This window comes from Diceros bicornis, chromosome 12 (genome assembly GCF_020826845.1).
Source record: "Diceros bicornis minor isolate mBicDic1 chromosome 12, mDicBic1.mat.cur, whole genome shotgun sequence".
In the NCBI taxonomy this organism is placed as follows: Eukaryota; Metazoa; Chordata; class Mammalia; order Perissodactyla; family Rhinocerotidae; genus Diceros; species Diceros bicornis.
The window spans coordinates 52,540,365-52,561,540 of NC_080751.1; the positions used below are offsets into that span (position 1 = coordinate 52,540,365).

At 40.8% G+C, this 21,176-nt stretch overlaps 1 protein-coding gene across 6 annotated transcripts in view; it reads right to left on the reverse strand.

Annotated features, from left to right (window-relative positions):
- Positions 1-6,934: 6,934 nt before the first annotated feature.
- LCLAT1 (lysocardiolipin acyltransferase 1) overlaps positions 6,935-21,176 on the reverse strand; it is a 187,361-nt gene continuing 173,119 nt past the window's right edge. For all 6 annotated transcript variants that reach the window (XM_058551514.1, XM_058551511.1, XM_058551512.1 and 3 more), the window contains one exon: positions 6,935-11,189. In XM_058551514.1, coding sequence (XP_058407497.1) covers positions 10,687-11,189 — 503 coding nt within the window. In that variant the 3' untranslated portion in view covers positions 6,935-10,686. The remainder of the gene's footprint in view (positions 11,190-21,176) is intronic.

The following is a 21,176-nucleotide window of genomic DNA, read 5'->3' on the forward strand; positions in this document are numbered from 1 at the left end:
TCATGGGCTGGCTCCTCAGGACAGCTGGCCCTCCACTCCTCAGAACGAATGATGTCCTCTCCAAAGCAGGAGGCAGCAGGGAAAGAGCTGGGCTCTTTGCACACCTGCTCTCCTTCTCGGAATGACCTCATGCTTCCTCAGAGTGCCATGTGTGCTGGCATCTGGCTGCCAGCCCAACCTCGCATCTGTCACTGCACCATCAGTCCCCTTCTTTAGCCCACCCCTACTCCACAGGGGCCAACCAGGGGAACCCAGTCTGCTGCTTGATTCCCTGGCAAGTGTTGGTCACTAATGGCTATTTCCCAGTTGGAGTTGAAATCTTACAGAATGAAGAGGTGAAGAGAAGTTGGATCCTTTCTCCAGCCAGCCCACAGGATGGAAAATTCCCATTGTGGGCTGTGGTCAATTGTCATTTTACAAGGTTTCTGGAAACTGCACTACCAGCTACTGTCCATGACACCTACGTAGCCCTGTGCAGTGGACAAAGTGGCCACAGGGCTGGTGCCCTCTGCTTGTCAGCTGTGTTTGGGGAGCCTCTGGCTCTGCCTGCACCAAAAATTTGCCACCAGATACAGGCTGTGCCTTGGACAGGACGTCCTCTCTTATTTACACTCTTCATTTCTGTCCGGTTGACTTCACGCCTGGAAGGCGGGGCTTCGTAAAGAGTGGGTTTTTGGAAAGAAGCAAAGCATTTATGTAGGCAGGAAGGACAAAAAAGCTTATTTATCTTTGCTCCCTCCCCAGTCTTGAGCCAGGCCCCCACAGGCAATAAGTAGTTAATAAATATTTACTGAATCAAATCACCTCATAAATTATCCCAGACTTCCAGAACACTTAAGACCAAACGCTCATTTTATGGATGAGGGCACAGGGCCCTAGAGAGTGGATGCCCTCAGTCTGAGCTCTAAGAAGGGTGGACGCACTGGCTGCACATTAGAATCCCCTGGGGAGCTTTGACAGTTAATGGTCAGCCTGCACACATGGTCAATGAAATCAGAATCTTGGTGGGTGGAGCCCGGGCGCAGTTATTAAAGCTCTGCAGGTGAACCCAGGTGACCTGGTTGCAGAGCCCTGCCCTCAGAGGGAGGGAGAGGCAGAGCGTACACCTGGGGACCAGGCCAGAGAGCACTATCCGTGCCCCTGCTCGCTACCCACAAACAGGGGTGTCTGTGAGGTCGCAGCAAGGGGGCTTTGAGGGAGAGTTTGCGGGTGGACATCTTTGCGGACATGCATTGGTGAGAGAGGCGCCTGGTGTATTAATGCGCGTTCATGTCGTGTCTACCTGGCCCTGCTGAGGAACTGGCACTTCGGCTGGAAGGCGCGGACAGGCTGAGCGGCAGGGACTCTCCCTGAGACGGCCCTGAGCCATGACCCCGAGAAAGAGAGGGATTTGCTCAGAGTCCCACCGCTCCGGGGGAGCTGGGACTAGACCGGACCCCTGAGCTCCACACTCAGTTTTCTTCAGACTCCTGCTGCCTTCTTGTAATCAGCAAGGGTGCTGAAACATGTGTGGATCTTAAAATCTCTTGAGGTCGATTACCTGGCAGCAATTTCTTTTAACGTAATAATTCAGAGTACATAAATTAGAAAGCCTAGAATGATTCTTGCTCCCGTACCCATCATGAGATACCCGGCCATCCGCTCAGGGCTCTGCTTATCCGTTCTCCACCCACTCCCCAATCCCAGACATCATACTGCTTCATCCGATTCTCTAAAGGATTTAAAGGACTCTTTAAAATCATAGTCGCAATACCATTTTCACACCTAAAAAATAATTCCTTCATATCATTAAATATCCAGTCAGTGTAACTGTCTCGTTATTTATTTTTACAGTTTATTTACTCAAATAAGGACCCAAACAAGGTTTATACATTGCATTTGATTAACATGACTCTGAAGTCATTTTTAGTCTAGAGTTTCATCATTTATGAGCTACAATACTTCAATAGAGAGAAACTTTCCCTCGTCAACTGTTTAGCCTGGGATACAGTTCATACAGGAAAGGAAAGTTAAACGCTAAGTTCTTTTCCTTTAGATATCAGATTTCGGAATAAAGACTTGGTTACCTAGCATCCTCCAAATGTATCAACGTGTTATTTATTTATTTATTTCGAGTATCATTAACTCTTGGCTTTTACCGTATTTGACATATTTCCATCTGTTTGTTATCATTCTTACTAATGCTCAAATTGTCCGTCTTTGGCCAGTGGGAACTTCCTTAAGCCGGCTCCTTTTGACCTGAACTTGATGGTCTGAAAGCCTCCTCGCTTCCTGGTATCTCAAGATGTCCAGGCTCACGATCTACCGGTGCTGCCCCAGACCTGGAATCAGCCATTTGTCCAAGAACCTCTGGTTCCTTTTAATGGTAAATGGTTTTCCATTATCTGGGCATGAGGGTGCTCATTGCTGCTGGTTGGCCATTATTTCTAGCATTTTCAATGGATAGAACTAGCAAATAGCTCTCTTCTTTGTTTTTTGTTTTTTTTTTTTAAGACCAAATACATCATGAATTCATACTGATTATTTTTAGTTCAAATTTAGGATTATGAGGATTTTAGTTAACTTTTAAAATTTTATATTTACGTATCTTTTCTTTTACAATGAAAATCTTGGTTCCTAGCAACATTATCATAATTATTTACATGCTTTATCTTACAATAAATGCAATAATTTCAGAAAATAAACTGATATTATTACTAATAATATGGCAAAAACAATTTAAGATTTTTTGTTGTTCCTTTTGTCTTTAGAATGTATACTGTTAAGAATATACATTATAATTACCTGAAATAATTTCTCTCTGCATAAACTTGATATGTTAGGTTCATTTACTTCATTTTCCCTTTGATTTTTAGAAATTGCTTTATTTTTAATTTTTATAATTATGTAAAACATTAACTTGGTTCCAAAGTCAAGCATATAGCATAAAATAAGGTATATTTAAAGTGGTCCAGTTTCCATCCAAGTCCCATCCATCATGTACCCTCTCTCCCCCTGTATGTTGCCATTTTACTTTTAGAATTTGTATTTTTAAATTACTTTTAATGAATTAGTTTTTAAGATAAGAATGTGTGTGTATCTGTATGGTTTCACCTTCTTTGATAAAAGGTAGCAAAACTATACAGGTTGTTCTCCACCTTTCTTTTCTCACCTAATGTAGTATTCTGGAGAAAAGTCCCATAGCAGTGCATGTAGATGTTCATCATGCCTCTGTGCAACTGCACAGAACTCAATCATATAATCACATGGAATATTCAGTTATCCCCACCATGGACATTTAGGTTGCTTCCAGTATTTTGTTCCTACAAATAGAGCAACAATGAAGAGTTTTGTGCATGCATCTTAAAATTTATTCTGGCCAGTGTGTTTTTGGGTAGATTTCGAGAAGTGGGATTGTGGGTGAAGGGTAACTTCATAACAATTACGTTGGATATTGGCAAATTCTCCTCCACAGGTGTAGCTGGAGGAAGTGAGGTTAGTTGGACAAGGCTTCTTAAGGATGCACATTTTGAGCCAAGTTTCTACTTTTAAGATTTCAGAAGCTATATATTTTGGTAAATCATATATCATCAATCAAAAATGATTTAATTCTTGTCCAAAACAGTCTAATTATTTCCCACAGGTGAATGGGTAGGCATCTCAAATGTTTTTTGTTGTTCTTTTAAATTTGTAAATTTCTGCACTCAGGTTTAGTTTAGAACAAGATCCTTTCTGAATGACTTCCAAGGAATCACCATTAAGAATTTATTGTGCAAAAAGAATGGATAAAATGCTGGACTAAACACTGTCTGGGATAAGAGAAATATGAGACATCCTTATCTTGGCTTTCCAGAAGCTTATAATCCCGCTGAGGTGATACGACTGAAAAACAACTATAACGTAAGATAGTACGTAATACAGTCAAGCGAGAGCTGCAGAGAAATCTCACCATGACAGGAGGACATTTCAAGCTAGATTGATCAAGAAAAGCTTCAAGGAAAAAGTGCGACTTGACTAAACTTGGGCTGGTGAAGGAAGTGTGTCTCACCTGGGAGGGATATAAGCAAAGGTGGGGAAGGGCAAGGGGGCACATGAGGTTTGGGGAATCAATGGGGTTTGGGCCACCAGTTACGTTGATGTGAAAAGGTTCACACTTGGAGACAATCCTGGGAACGAGGGTAGGCTGGGTTGGAAGGACTGGGATAGGTAGAGTCTGGACTGCCCGACAGTCAGCAGGAAGCCACTGAGGGTGGTGAGAAGGGGGTTTCCATGATTAAACTGGGGTCTTGGTGAGATCACCTGGGTCCAGTGTACTGAGATTGGCATGCGGAGGACTTGGAGCAGGGAGAGCTGATAGGAGGGTCCCAGACTTGCCAGATTTAAGGCACTAGGAAGGAAGAGCTGCCTCTGAAGAGGAGGGCACAGGTGGGGGTAACAACCTGACTGTCAAGGCAGGCGAAGGAGAGAGGGTGAGACTGCGAGATTCTGCACCTGCAGTGCTGGGAGGATGGGAACTGCATCAGCCAACAGGAGAGACATCGGAGCTGCAGTATTTATACTTCAACAGATTTCCCATGGAAAGAAAAACACTGTCAATACTGTCTTGCTTAATTAAGTCTGGGTGATCTGGGTGGAGGCAATGACTGAAGAAATCAGATGGACCGTTGATGAGATTGTCCAGGCACAACTATGGAGAAGCCCTGGGTTCCCAAGTATCCCCTGCAGTTGGTGGAGAAGGCTGCCGAGGCTCTTTGTGTCTCTCATTGTGCAGGGGTCAGGGACCCTCCCTGGAAATCATGCTGATTTACTCCCAACCCCACTGGGAGGTTTGGGAAATTTCATAGTTGAGGTGGGCATCTGGCCATCCGGCATCATTTCATGCTATTCTTAATAACAGTCCTCATTATTAATGACTCACGTTAATGACCACGTTCAGACCCTGTGTTCCAGGAGAACAAACTCCACCCCTGGCTCCAGGGGGTGGCGAGTAACCGAGGGACATAACCCACATCGTATTTCTGGGCAGGTAAGTGGTTCAGGAATGAGCGCTGAAGCCCAATGTAGGACTTTTGTTGAGCCACTGGGGAAGCAGTCTCTCTGGCTCCTTCCCAGTAGACTTGAACCTGAGAGGATGTAGGGCTGAAGTGACTGCAGGCATCAAGTCACCACATGGATCCTGTGAATCAAGTCAGCATGGTCAGGAGAGCACAAGTTGTCTCTCAGTAATTTACTTTAAAAATGTTTTGGCATGAAGAGTGTATTGTGTGTATAGATAGCTTGTGTTCATCCTAGGGCTTACTAGCTGGCATTTGAAGTACTCTCATCAGAAATCCAGCCTCCACAGGAAGTTGCTTAAGCCCTTTATATAATTTTTCAGTGAAATGAGTAATGTGGAAGACAAGTAGGTGGCTAGAAAGACTATGCTCTCCTCTCTTTCCTTTGCATAAAGAGAACATAGAAATCCTGCCAGCCTGATGGACCAGTCCTTGAAGACAGCTCTCGGAGTCTGCACTTCTCTGGTCCTGCACTTCTCTGGTCCCTTTCCCAGAGAATGACATTGTGGGCTCCCCTCAGAGTGCATCTTTCAAAGTGCTCGTTGGAGAACCTCAGACAGAGTGGAGCATTACAAAGCTTACAAGAAGAGGTTCTAGAGGAGAGGAAAAATAATTTTCCTTCTACCCTTCTGAGTTCTTGGCTGAGACCTCTGTAATAAATGACATATTAACAAGAGAAAAACAAACAGAAATTTATTAACATGTATCCCTCATGTGCACACGGGAGATACCCAGGAAAAACTGAGTAGCTTCCCAAGGTGGTTTAGAATTCAGGCTTAAATACCATCTTAATAGAGAAAGAAGAGGGGGGATTTACTTTTGGGGGAGAGTAAATGATTTTTAGGCAAGATGAATGGGCACTTAGAATAGATGGGAGGTATGACATTTTGTGACAAAGTTTGTCTGAGTGTGGTGTTGATGTCTAGTCTCCTGTGACAGAGTCAATCTCCCTTGGTGGATGAAACATTGGGGAGGGGGTTTATGACAACTGAGCTCCTTTTGGAGGATCTGTCTTTAGGCAGATAAGGGGCGTTCAGAGAAAGCCTCTCCCTGCATTTGCTGTTTTCAAGTGCCTACAGCTCAAAATAAATAGACCAAAGTGGCATATTTTGGGGGCATGTCCTGAACTCCTGCAACCTTATTTTGGGGTGGCATATTCTGCTACACTTCAGTCCCATGAGCTTTGTGTGTGTGTCTGTTTGCTAAGTATGTTTTTATACATTCGTCAGGTTTGGGTCCAAGATTTGCTTTCATCATTATACACTCCCTGACAGCAAGGGGGTGGTGCAGAGTCCCATTTATCTCTTAAAGCTGGTGGAGCTGATATTCACCATAAGAACCCACACTGTGGCATGACCAAATTGCCCACAGGGCTGAACTGAGAGAGGGAGGAAAATAACACTGACGACATTCATCAAGCCCTGAATTCAACTGCGGCCCATGGACTTTTTCAATTACTGGAGGCAGTACTTTCCCTTTGGCTTAGGCCTTTTTTTTTTTTTTCGGTGAGGAAGATTGGCTCTGAGCTAAGATCTGTTGCCAATCTTCCTTTTTTTGCTTGAGGAAGATGGTCCCTGAGATAACACCTGTGCCAATCTTCTTCCGCTTTGTATATGGGATGCCACCACAGCATGGCTTGATGAGCAGTGTGCAGGTCTGCGCCCGGGATCCGAACCTGTGAACCCTGGGTCGATGAAGTGGAGCGGGCGAACTTAACCACTATGCCACCTGGCTGGCCCCGGGCCTTTTTTTCTTAACAGCTGTGAAAGAGAGTCATAACTGATCAGCTCTTCCTAATACTACATATAAGGCTATAACAATGTGGAAAAACAAAGTAACACCCATAACCTCTGGTTTTTGTCATTCCTGCAAAAACAGAAACGTAACAGACGTGCAAACTCTGTTTAATTCACTCCACTTTATTTGGGGATCTATATTACAGAAAACACAACTCACAAACATACCAGTGGACACTGAAAACTAAGGCCATTCTGTGAGTTATTTTTAAAACTTGGTGTTTCGTATATAATGATCTTTTAAAAAATAAATTACCAAAACCAAGATTCTCTTCTGAATTTAAGGTAGGTACAAGACAACGTTAGAGCCATATCTAATCTGAAGCTCGTCATGTGACAAGACCATTTTCGTTTCCACAGCGTAAGTTACAGCTCTAAGGCAACCGCCCTCAGCATCAAGCTCTCTTCTCCAGGTGCCATCATAAAGCAGTGTTCACCACAGCGACCAGTGTTTATAAACCACTTTCCTCCCAATGAGTAGCAAAAAAGAGAATTTTACCTAAGAAACACATTGCAGAATTCTTGGAATAAGAAAAAGAAAGGGAACCATAACTAAGGCACTGAAAGCACATTATTTATATAAAGAAATGTAAACAATTTAATACCACAGGCTCCCTCCAGTAGAGTCTCTATTATAAAAGTGCACAAGGGCATCGTGGTTGGGCCAGAGCTTGAGTCCAGATGAAACGGGCATGTCTTCCTTTCTGCAGAATTCAGCCTTGGCTACCAGGCACGATTTCTGACGTGGGACTGCGGAAGTAACTAACTTCAAAGTGACTCAAGAGCAAGCTGTTATTTCCCCCCAATCTGTGTTTTAATATAAGAAACAAGCAAGGATTTTATGCGGAGTTGTAAATTACGGGCTCTAACATTTATTTTTCTTTTAGTCTTTCACCACTTTCTTCTACGGAATTGCACAATTATGTGGCTTGTTCATCAAGGATGCCTGGGGAAGAACTTGTGGCACAGTCAGTGCTTTTCCTGGGAGGTGCATATGTTAGTATAATGGTTCACGTCCCATATAAACCACGTGTGCTTTACTTACATTTCCCAATGGTAAGGATTTAACAATTGGAGATACAGCACTGTAAACATCTCAAAGCCCATTGAGTTTACCTTCAAAGGACGGCGAGGGTGTCGAGTAAGAGGGTGTCTAGATGCAGCGAGACAAGCAGCTGCTCTGAGCCCAGAGGGATGAAGCTGGAAGGTGTGGAGGGGATCACTCCTGACGCCAGCACAATACTGAAGCTAAATGAATTTCTACTTGACATTTTGTTATCAATCTTAGACAGCTCTAAGTTCCAAATCATGTATATTTCTTTAAAAGTTTTTGAATACGAAAAAGATAAATGTGTAGCAAAACACAATTATAATTTTAAAGAAGTCCTATTGCAATAAAACCAAAAAACTTTTTTGAAGTCATCATTTCTTATTCTTAAGGCAAGTACAATGTCTATATTCCTCAGTTTTAGTGCTTATGAAATTTGGGAAGGTAAAAAAAGTTTGCATTTTATCTTAAACATGTGTTTTATGATCAAAAGAAAACATTTTTTAAAAAAGAAAAAAGGTTTCCCCTCTTCCCGGTTTCAGCGAGTTAAACAGGACATCCCATTAAATGGAAGTTAGACCTGGAACAAAGAGCCGGGAGAAGCTGGAGGAAGGGCAGAGGGGCTACCTTAGAAACACCTGTGGGGCAGAAAACACAGCTTTTCTTTTACCCAGGACAAATGCAATCCTGATTGTTAAACTATTTCTGTGTTTCCAAATACAACCAAAGGAAGTCTGAGAGAAACCTAAATTAGAAACCTCTTTTATTAAGGAAAAAAAAAAGTAAAAAAAAAAAAAAAAACCTTAAAAATCAGTTAGCTGGGTTTGGAGCAGATGTGCATAATAACTAATTAGTAGCTCCTGGCACGATTAAAACCAGCCTTGAGGGAGCAGTTAAATATCGGTTGGTGCATTTCAATAGAGGCACTAGTTAGTACTCTTCCAATAAAAATGATGTGTCAACAGTGTTCTGCCACAACCAGTACTTTCTGAAAGAATCTGCTCGGTGAGTTCAGTTCACGATGTGCTTACCTTTCATGGCAATGCACGTTTCAATTATTGGCTAAAAGTCACTGTCGAGCAAAACTGAGATGTAATTAAGGAGAAGGCATTCATGCCAAACGAGTCCATAAAGCAATAAACAGCTTTTGAGGCTGGTTCAAGGCAAGAGAAAAGCTGACAGGTTTGCTCAAGACTTTTAACTGCCTCATATTTTCTGCTGCTCTGACCAGCATCCCCATCACATGACAAAAACAGTAGTGCACAGCCCCAGTAGAGAGGAAACAAGGACCACACAGTCCTTTTGCCTCAGACGGTGATGGGTGCTGTTGGTTTCCTAGATTTTCCATTGAATCCAAATGATAGGAATATTTAGGCCAACAATTGGTCAAAAGTGGGTTTAAATTTCACTACTGAAAGAGGAAGACTGGGACTACACGAGAGAGAGATCCCTTGCTATCATTAAAAAAGATTCATTTTTGTGTTTTCATTTTGGTTTTAAGAGTAAAATCTGTCAAGGTTACAAAGGTTGACTAATTTAGGATAAACCATTACTACCCTGTCTGCAAACGGTGTTGCTGTTGTTTTAATGGCAGAAGTTAGATTCCCATACACATGTAGAAAATATAATAACCTTCCTTTTTGGGGCAGGTTTTAAAGAAATATTTCAAAAGACACAACTTCAAAAGAGAGTTTCTGACTGCAATAACAGAACATTCATCTACGCTTTCCTTTAAGTGACTTGATGTATATCATTTTTAACACAAATAAGCTACACCTGCCAACAAGCTGTAACGAAACCAACGCTAAGCATGCAAGATTAAGTAGAAGCGAGGAACTAAACCGTACTAATTCCTATCTTTAAAAATTCAAATTAGGGGCCTGCCAGGTGGCTTAGCGGTTTGTGCGCTAGGCTTCAGCAGCCCAGGTTTCGCAGGTTTGGATGCCGGGCGAGGACCTATGCACTGCTTGTCAAGCCATGCTGTGGTGGCGTCCCATATAAAGTAGAGGAAGATGGGCACGGATGTTAGCCCAGGGCCAATCTTCCTTAGCAAAAAGAGGAGGACTGGCATTGGGTGTTAGCTCAGGGCTAATCTTCCTCATCAAGAAAAAAAAAAAATTCAAATTAAAGTTTCTAAGTGGAGAGCCTGTGGTTGCTCCCTGAGACATGTTCAGGTCTTATTTTCCACATGAAAAAAGGGCACAGGTGGTCTTCGGACGTCTAGGTCAGCAAGAGGCTAAATGCCAAGATTTTATGAATAATGAAGGGCTTCTCATCAAAATGTGTGGTCAGTTTAAGGACAAGGGATGTCTGCTTTCTGGTCTCAAGGAAGGATTCGATGGTTTGATTGGCACAGAAAGGAGTGTGGGGACAGTGCCGAGGGACGGAGCCAGAAGGAAGGGCCCTCACCTCAGACTCAAGTGCCAGCACTTGATCTGGGCCAGCGCTCATGAGCCCCACGTCTGTCTCCTGCCCGGGGAGTCTGTTAGGAAACAGAATTGGGCCTTTAAGAAAATCTTGTGTGTACCTCGTCTGTGAACAGCCTGATGATTGTGTAGTAATCTTCTGGCCTGAGTTATTTCATAGCAATCATTCCCTGCTATGTGTATTGAAATTACATTCAGAGATTTAAAAAAAAAAACTGTGTGTAGCAATATCTTTCCACAAAACTAAGTGCAAAATATCCTTAACAAGTAATGATGGTAGTAAGAAATATTTGACAGTCATGCAAAAAACGCATCTCAGTTTACAAAGGCTTAGAACACTTCCAAAATATCCCCTAGGTTTTTATACCACGAAACTTATAACCTTACTCATTTTTCTTTGCATTTAAATGTGGCTGTTTGTGTAAAAAACGGTAACATGCAAGTTCGATGATCTCCAGTCCACCAAATATTCTCTCTTGCAGCACGAAGATGACAATGGTGATTATAAAATACCACCGAACAAGACTGTACAAATATATGAGTAGGCACATTGCAGGGCTGAACAGGGTCCAATAGAGTATCGAGAGCAACTTGACCACAAGGACCCTGAGCTCAGACTTGCAAGGTGGAATTACAGTCTGTCCAGTAAAGTAAAAATTCTTCTCCCCTTGGTAGAAAGAGCGCAGCCTCTCTTCTTTTTCCTCCCACCGCTTGTGGCACCAGAGCTGGAGGTCCTCCTTGGACGTGGGGAGGGTGTCTATGGGGTATCGGTGGACGTGGAAGTGGATCTCCTTGGGAAAGTCCCCATAGACGAGGTGCCTCTCTGTCTGAGGAATGTTGTGAGGGTATGCCACTGTGATGTCATGGACAGCATCAAGGTTCTTACCTAGGTTTTGGAAAAGATAAAAATACAGATTGAGTAAGGATCAATTTGGGCAGCAATGCTGATTCACACTGCAAGGCAGAACCAAAAACAGGAAGAAATCAGGACAGAGTGAACCCTGGGGGACAAACAGGGCTATAAATACTGGTGTTCCTGGGCACTTGGGTCAATATTTACCAGTCATTTTTAGTTTTTTATCTGCTTGCTAATTACCTTCAAGACCTCTAGAAAGAAATTATCTTCATTCGTAGAAACAGTAATCTGCCATTCTAGAACTAAGTGGACAGGCACATTAAGTTGGATTTGAGACAAGAATAAAAGAGCAGAAGATTAGCCCTTCTACACCAACGGGATTTGCTGCTTTGATACCTCCTTTTAATACACCCTTTTCTCCAAAGAAAAACACAAACTTTCTCACCTTTAACCCAATATTACCACGACAGCTACTGAAAAGAAAAACTCAGAATCAGATTTCATCAAGTGGTCAGAAACACACAACTTCCACATGAGTTTTTATTTTTAAAAACAAGTCAACTTCAAGTCCGAGTAAGATCCTGACCAGACAGTATACCATCACCCTTAGCAATCTCATGATTAACTACTTTGGGGTTAAGTGTTTTCAGCGAAGTCATTTGCCAGATGCTGGAGAGAGAGATGCATAAAACATGGTCCCTAACCTCACTGAAGAGTTCACAACAGACTCAGGGAGACAGGCATGCGTGGTGCCCTAAATAAACTAGACAGGCTTATGGAAGAGGGTAGGTGAGGGGTGAGGGGGCTGGCTTGGCAGGTGGAGTGGTGGCAGAGAACGTCCGGCAGGGAGCACAATGGGGCTGAGAACACTAAAAGTAGGCTGAGGCATACGGGATAGGCCCTCATTGTCAAACTTTAGAGTCTGAACTCAGTTCTGCAGGTGGTAGAGAAACACCTTAAATGGTGGAGAACACTTAAGGGTTCTTAAACAGAGGAGGGACCAGAATATGTTACATTTTAGTGAGGATTACCTTGGAGGCAGTGACAAGAATGGTTTGGAGAGGACCAGGGCAAGAGAGGTAGAAAGAGTAATTTGATGGTCATTACAAGGAAGGAAAGGCAAGAAATGAAGAGGAGGTAGGAGCCAAAGGAAGTGACATGTTCAAAATTTTACAAGGAAGAAGTGATGTGACACAGCAGTCAACAGATGTAGGAGGACAGGGTGGAATGAGCCCAGGTTTGTTTCTGGCTCAGGGTACTTGAATAGATGGTGGGACCTCTGAGATTAGAAATGTAAATGGAGTGTTAGATCTTCAAGGAATCAAAAGAATCACCTAATCGAACCCTGTATACAAGGCCCAGAGAGGTTAAATTTTTTGCCCAAAGGCGCACAGCATGTTGGTGCATACTCGCTGAACGCTGCTTTCTTCCATACCATGCTACTCGTACCTTCAGTTAAGAGACTTTTGATGTGGACTTTGATGTGTTACAGACCTACATGATGCAGGCAGAATTAATCTGTGGTGACAGAAATCAGAAGCGGTGGCCTATGCGGGTGGAACTGATTGGGAGGGAGCATGAGGAAATTTTCTGGGTGGCAGGAAACATTCTATGTCTTCATTAGGGCGTGGATTACATCAAATTGTACACTTAAGACCTGTGCATTTCATTCTATTTAAATTTTACTTCAATATTAACTTCCCCACCTTATCTCACCAGGTTTACCCTTTCTACTGAACCTGTTAGGTTGTATGTTTTTATTTTTTTCGTGAGGAACATTAGCCCTGAGCTAACATCTGTTGCCAATCCTCCTCTTTTTGCTGAGGAAGATTGGCCCTGGGCTAACATCCGTGCCCATCTTCCTCCACTTTACATGTGGGATGCCACCACAGTGTGGCTTGACAAGCAGTTCGCTGGTCCGTGCCCAGGATCCGAACCTGCACAACCCAGGCTGCTGAGGCAGAGCGTGCGAACTTAACCACTACGCCATTGGGCCGGCCCCTACTTATTTTTTTTTTAATGATTCTTTCAGTCTTCTGTAAATGTTTACCGTCAGTCTCCTTTACTCTGTGATATACTTCAGAGTAAGGATCAGGTTTCAATTTGGTTTCATAACTGTCTTATAATTAGCCCTTAATAAGAGCTATGTTACAAAAAATGAAAATACCTACATCGAGACTTAGATTCAAAATTGGAGGGACAGTCTTTTAGGGATGCTGTACACTGTTTACATGAGAGTAGAGTAGGTGCAAGGAAAGGCTCGTGGAAGAAGGCTCCAGTGGAGCTGGATCTGAAAGCCTAGAAGAAAGACTAGGCCAGACCTGTTTGGCTCCAGAGGAAAGAAGTGGGTCCAGTGGTTAGAAGCCACAGGGAAAAGCTTTCTAATAGAGCTGTCAAGAGGGCACGTATTCACCATTTGAGAAAAGGCTGGCTGGCCACCTGCCTGGTATGTTATAGCAGGAATTCACACACCGGAGACTGGGCCTCTGATCAAGCATCAAACAGAGACCTGCTCTTTCACTGGCACCCTGAGCATGACACATCAACTACGACGGGGATATAAGGTCTTTCCGTTAACTTGCCCACATTAAAAATCAAGCAACTTTGGGGCCGGCCCCGTGGCTTAGAGGTTAAGTGCTCAAGCTCCGCTGCTGGCAGCCCGGGTTCAGATCCCGGGCGCGCACCGACGCTCCGCTTCTCCGGCCATGCTGAGGCCGCATCGCACATACAGCAACTAGAAGGATGTGCAACTATGACATACAACTATCTACTGGGGCTTTGGGGAGAAAAAGGGAGAAAAAAACGAGGATTGGCAATAGATGTTAGCTCAGGGCCGGTCTTCCTCAGCAAAAAGAGGAGGATTGGCATGGATGTTAGCTCAGGGCTGATCTTCCTCACAAAAAAAAAAAAAAAAATCAAGCAACCTTTTGTCTATTAGCATTAATGACGACTATCCTGTTCCAGGACAGCGAACTTTCCCTTGACTCTACATGCTAGTTCAGTACTTCAGTGCATCTTCTACTCGCAGACCTCAGAGCCCATTCAGTTATGCCCAGCCAGCACAACCACAATCCTCGTTCTAGTTGCCTTACCTCAACTCCATCTACCCTCTTCCCACTTTCTCTCACAACGGAGGAAACGAGCTGTCTTCACCTTTTGTCACTTGTCATGCCACTTAGCTTCTGATTCAGAACAGACTCCACATTTCATTTACTTTCAAAACTCCTCTGCAAACAACATTTCTGCTTCTACCTTCTGCCCAGACCCTTCTCCTTCGTCAAGGTTACTGGTCTCATCAGCCTCTCTTGTTCACAGCCCTGGACAGTCTCCTTCCCCAGGCAGCTCCCACCATCTCCCTACTCAGTCATTCGCCACCACTTCTCACAGCTCATCTTCAAGAGCTGCTCATATGGCCCAGCCTTTCTTCTACAGGTGGTTCTCAATGCTGACTGAGCAAATACAGTCATGTATTATTACAAATTGGTATCAAAATGGTATACTAGTAAGTTACTTACTATACTAATAAGAAACTAAACTGCCCCTTGCTTTCTGTTTTCTTCTTGACAACCTGTAGGGTAAGGGGTGTGTGTCTGTCTGTGTGTGTGTCTGTTCAGTATATAAATAGCAAAGTTTGAGACAGTGATGGTATCACTTACAGAAATGTTCCTAAGTGAAAAAGTCTAGATTCATTGCAGTGCAGAGCATGGAGGGCTGTGGAAGCAGATTGCCTGGGTTCAAATCCTAGCTTTGCCTCTTATTAACTGAGTAAATTACTTAATCTCTCTGTGACTGACTTAGTTCCTGTATCTACAAACTACCTCACAGGGTTGTTGTGAGGATTAAATGGGATAATAGATGTAAAAACACATAAAACAGGATCTAATACTTAGTAAGTGCTCAATAAATGCTAGCTGCTGTTATTATTATTGAATCATAATGTTGTCATGTTGGGCTCTAACCTGTCTCTCTAACTTGAGCTTCTATTATCAGTCCACTCATGCCAGCATGGTATTTGTGGGGAAAATACCGCATTCAACACTGGCCAGGGCACTATTTGCCTGGGCCCCAAAGACACCAATTATGGGCTTTGTGTCTTCTACTCAAGACAAATGTTCAAACTATCGTTTCACAAAACTGCCAAGACATTCCTTCTGCCTCAAATACACAGCTTCTTTCCCTGAAATATTTTATCTCAACTCTCTTCAAAGTCCAGCTCAAATCCTAACGGTTCTGAGAAGAGCTTTCTTCATGTGTCTGGGCCCAGAGTGGTTTTGCCCTCTCTGAATGCTTCCGGCACAGGCACTGATGTGCTCATTTGGGCACTCACCTGCCATCCTGTACCAAATTACCAGACGCTCACCGAAACCCACAGTCTCCAAGGGAACCACAAGTACCTTAAGGGCGGGACCATGCCTTTGCCTCTTTAGAACCTTAGTACCTACCATAATGTCCTGCACTTAAAGAGGTTCCAGAAATGCTTATTTGACCAATATTTTTATGGTCTACTATCTTCTCATCTAAAAATGCAGCAGGGAATTATAATGTCTTCTACATGAGGTTGTTATAACAATTTAGTGAACTAATGCACATAAAGCTCTTTGCATAGTGCTGGACACATAGCAAGTTCCTAAATGTTAGCATCTACTACAACTTCTATATTCAGTTAATGAGACTGACTTGCTCCACTGGAACTTTTTCAACGTGGGTTCTATGAACTCTTGGTCTCAAATGAATTACAACAGTCTTGGGTGGGGTGGTGGGGTGTCACCTTACCAAAAGGCAATATTCCAAAAGTTTCTAATAAATTGCTTGTTTGGAATTTTGAACTTTGGAATGGTATAACTCAACATAATTAAAATACTATCTATTTACATTATAAACAAGAGCAACATTGTAATGTTAGGAACTATGAAAGACAATAAAGTGGACAAGGGAGAAGACAGCTCATACCTTGTCATCATTTCCCTGAGTGGCGCTGGATCCTTAAGCATCACAGAGACCCAGAAATGTATTAATGCCAGAGTGAGAGAGGAGGAAATGGAGAAAGCCTTTTATACCTGGAAATGTCTTGATAATTTTTAAACTATATATTAAGTAAAACGTCTCCAGACAACACCAAGCCACATGTAACTCTTTACTGCTAATAGAACAACTTAGTTCTCACATCATCCTATCAAGACCTCCTGGCCCCATGGCCTCTCGCCCAGGGGAGCCATTACTACCAGACAAGTTAGCTTCTTCCTGGAAGGTAACAGGTAAGGGGTGAGCATGGCTTGCAGGGCTTGGTTCATACATAAGTGACAATAATGAAATCGATATTCAAAAGTTGAGAAGTGTTTTTATTTCATTTACCAATTTATAATAAGGCTAAAATAATGCAATAATAGATTAAGAAAAGAGAAGTTTCTGCAACTACAAAGGATTTATACTGCTTTAAATCTTTTGGTATGAAAACAATATATTTTTAAATATGCAAATTAAGATGGCTGCCATCAGTAAAAGCCATTTTTAAAAGATCTCATTGCTTTTTAGATAGCATCTAAATTTGTAATTTAAACTATCAAGCCACTTGTCATCTGCCTATAAGGGGCTTAGAAACTGAATCTGTTCTGTTACCGATACTGTCTCCTGGCAAGTTTCATAGTTTACTGTTATTTTGTCAAGTCACTATTCTGTTAGAACACCCATGCTCACTTGGGCCCGTAGATCTTTCTTTTTCTCTGGAAGAATAGAAAAGCACTTAATATTTCAAATCTTAATTTTTAGTCTCAGACTGAGACTGAGGGAATTTTTAATACTTTAGTCACGTTTAAGTGACCAACAGAATTTTACAAGGTAGACTGGAATTTACAAATGTAATACGCAGTAGGGAGCATCTCCAAGCATATCGCGTTGAGCCCATGATTATGAGAAGAGTCCTACTTGATATGAAAAGCTCCCTGGGAATGGGAGGCAGCCAAATCTTTACACATTTGTATGTCTAAAATGAAAGAACTGAGAGAAGAAATCCTGGTTTGTCCATGGTTGCGAAAGATCAGATCCAATTATATAGTTCAGTGGCAGAATAACAGAAATATAAGCTTTTTTGTTTCTTTTTAACCCAAAGTGATCTTTAATAGAGTTGATAACTGAATTTCTTCTTTTCTTTCCCCATTCCACAGTCAAATGTATGCAGAATATAAAAGATATAATTTATTTTGGATTTCATTGTAATACCTGCTTTAAAAAAATTAAAAATATACAAAAGTCTATTTCTATTAGCCAGATCTAAATCCATAAATCTACATACATATATTAGAGAGTTTTAGATAATGTAGCTTGTCATCTAAGATGCATTTGTGTTACAGGAAAATGCTGAGGCCGCTGGTTTTGTGCACTATTTTTCAGATTAAAAAAAAAATTATGCCAAGAGCATAAAAGTTGGATTTAGTAACTAGGGAATCATTCACTGTGCCATTTTAACACTGACACATACAAGTACATGGCTAATAAGCATGACAAACTGGCATTAGTCAGTACTTGAAAAACAGTTTTGAATGGACAGATTTGGATATATTTAGACTAAAAATAGCTAAAAATAAGACACCTTTCTGCTTCAAAATAAAAGGGCACGCACGAACCACTTAAAATCAACCGGTATTAAGGCTCAAACAGTACCATTTTCTTTGTTAGAGAAAATACTACTGTTACCTACTAGGAACGTTATTCATTTTTCCTTCTGTATAAGTTGGATACTTATGGAACAAAAGGTAGAGGCAGACCGCTCTGGGTCCTGCCTCTGTCAGCTCTATGACCTTGGCATATTCACTATAAGCCTCATCTGAAAGTGCAGATGCTAACAGCACCTACCTCAGAGGGCTCTGGAAAGACTCACTGGGATAAGGCCTGTAAAATGCTCAGAGAAGTGCCTGGCATGAAGTATGTGCTCAGATTCTTGTTGTTATTACTCCTCTAGGTGGGATGATCACCTACAGCACTTGAAGTGAGTTTAGGTTTAGGCTGCTACCCTTTACCCTCCTTCTTTCTCTAGACGTCCTCTTCCTTTGGGAGAAATACCAAGTCTGTTGCAGCGCACACTGTGATTTATTCTCTAATACGCCGTCCACTCCTCCCCCATAGTGTAGAAGCAAAGCTGTTTAGGGGATTGATCTTGGCTGTAGGAGTAGGCCCTAACTTATCTCCTAATATATATTCCTCTCTATCCCTACTAACTCATTCCTTAAACATTTTAAGCTAAGCATAGATATTAAATCCACTGATGGCATTCTGAATTAGAAGCTGATGATCTGTGCTCTAGGATCATTGGCCTTCTGTCCCATCTTGTTTTCTTTTTAATAAGTCCAAGTTAGTACCTACTCTTTTTCTAAGAAACAACCATCCTGGGCTTAAAAATCAACCTCCAGCTGGAAAGGTGAAACTAAAAATGGTATCCTTGTGAACAATCTTGCTTATTCAACCTGAATTTGGTTCTTATAGATAATTTCCAGCACATATATTTTCATGTTCCTATCCTAAATCTGTTGAACTTTTTGTGTTTTGTATAAATGCGTGAATCTTTTCAGTTCTGAATATTTCCTCTGATGGGCCTTAGTTCTCTGGATCTTCAAAACGAGTTCATTTTCTAGATTAGAATGAAAACATGTTGACATTTTCCAAAATTTGACAATATTGGTGCATTAATACATTATCAAATGTGAGATCTGAATAATAGTACGCACTTGCTGAGGCCAGATACATATATATATATATATATATATACACACACACATACACACACACATAAATGCATGTAAAATATATGCCTTGAAAAAAAATCTATAAACTTTTAAAAAATGGGACCATACTGTGCATACTGTTTTCTAACTTGTTTTTTCATGCATCTTTCCATCCATGCCATTAAAGATTTTCTGAAATATCATTTTATGAATGCATATTTGATTACATATATATATAAATTTAAAAAACAGATTTTTGTGTTTTCAGATATTTAAGTTGTTTCCACACAAATAACATTTAAATTGATATCTTTGTAACTAATGATAATGATTTTCTAGGATAAATTCCAGTAAGTCGAATTACTGGATCAAAGAATATGAGCACCATCACAATAACCAAAAAAAAATACCATTATCTGAAATAAAGGCAGACCTAAAGTACCCCTTTAAAAAAAAAAAAGAATATGAGCACCTTAAAAGGCTTTTGCTACATACAGGAAACTGACCCCTGGAAAGGTCAATTTAAACAAACAGAAGAAATCTACGATGGTGCTTTCTTTTTCACACTTTTACCAATGCTTGGTATTGTAACTTTTAGAAAGTTACCAAAGTGTGTCATTTTTGTTTTAATTTGTATGTCTTTGATCAGATAAAACAAGTTCATTGGCTATATACACTATATATAGCAATATCCTTGCCTGTTTTGCAAATTCAGCTATTTGTCATCTTATGGATTTGTAAGAGCTCTTAACATGGTAAAGATATTTACCCTCCATCTATCAGCTGTGTTGTAATCTTTCCTACTCATTTGGTCATCTGGCCACTACTGTTCCCCTGGCCACTAATGAGTTTATTTTGTGGGGGTTGCTGCTCTGTGTATGCAGCTTCATTTCCTTTATCCAGTTCCTATAGGCTGTTTGTCTCTTTCTAGTCAATTTAAAGCTCCTTCTTTACCAGGGATTATTAACCCTCTGGCTGTATTCTTTGTTGCAAATATTTTTACAAATACATTATCTATCGCCTTTGTTTATGGAATCTTTTCTAATACATGTGTGCATGTCTATGTGTCTATACAAGTTCATTTCTTTTTCTGTTATAGCTTTTGGATTCTTATTTTTGTCTCCTCTGCCCCTAGATTGTATGTACATGTTACATTTTTCTGTAACAAGAAAAACATTTTTTCTATTTAATTTTATAATCTAGCTTTACTTTCTTTCAATAGACATCAGTTTGTCTAGCATCCTTTATTAAATAACTCCTCTTTTCTCCACTGTTTTGAACTGCCAATGTGGTCATATATTAAGTTCTCAAATATATAGATGTCTAGTCCCCTTTCTCTCTTCTGCTCCACTGATCCGTGTTTATTCCTGCTCTAAGACCTCACTGATTTCCTTAATGACTTAATATCTGGTAAAGCAAGCCTGCCTCTGTTTTCTTTTTCATACTATACTTGGCTCCTGCTGCCAACTATTTTGCAATATAAACTTAACAGCATCTAATTCAATTCTAAAACAACCCCCCCCCACTTATCGTGAAATTGTATTTGCATTATATGTACATTATAATTTTGAAAGAATTGATGCTTTTATATTGTCATGTTTTCGTCCAAGAGGAAAGTATGCTTTTCCATTTGCTCAAATCTTATTTTATGTCTTCCAGTATGATTTGTTTTCTTCACATAGCTTCTTTGGCTCTCTTTTAAAATTTATTCCTAAATAATTTCATAATTTTTGTCATTATTGTAACAGAATATGTGTTCCTACTTGTGCTTTTAGGCAATCACTACTAGAATAAGAGAAAATCTATTGTTTGTTGTATATTTATCTTATATGTAGCCACTTTAATAAATTTTCTTATTAAATCTAGTTGAGTTTTTACCAGTCTCTTTTTGACTTTCTAGATTTTCTATCAGCAAAAACACAGTTTTATGTTCAATTTTCTCATCTTTATGGTAGTTTTTCTTAGTGCTTTCATTAGACTACCATAAAGAAAATTTATTAAATTTATTAATTAAATAAAATTTATTAATAATAAAAAGAATAGTTCTGACTTTAAGCAAAATGTAGATTTTAGTGCTTTAGCATATGAGATATTTACTGTTGAGTTTTGATAAAATACTATTATTTTAAGTAGTTCTATTTTGTTTCAGTTTGTATTAGGAATGGCTTAAGTTTTTCAAACATCTTTTCAGTATCTATGGATAGTATCAAACAGTTCTTTTTTTTTTTTAAAGAAAATATTAGTCAAACACCTGTATAAACCAAAGTATTACCTAAATATTAAAATGAAAAATATTAGAGAT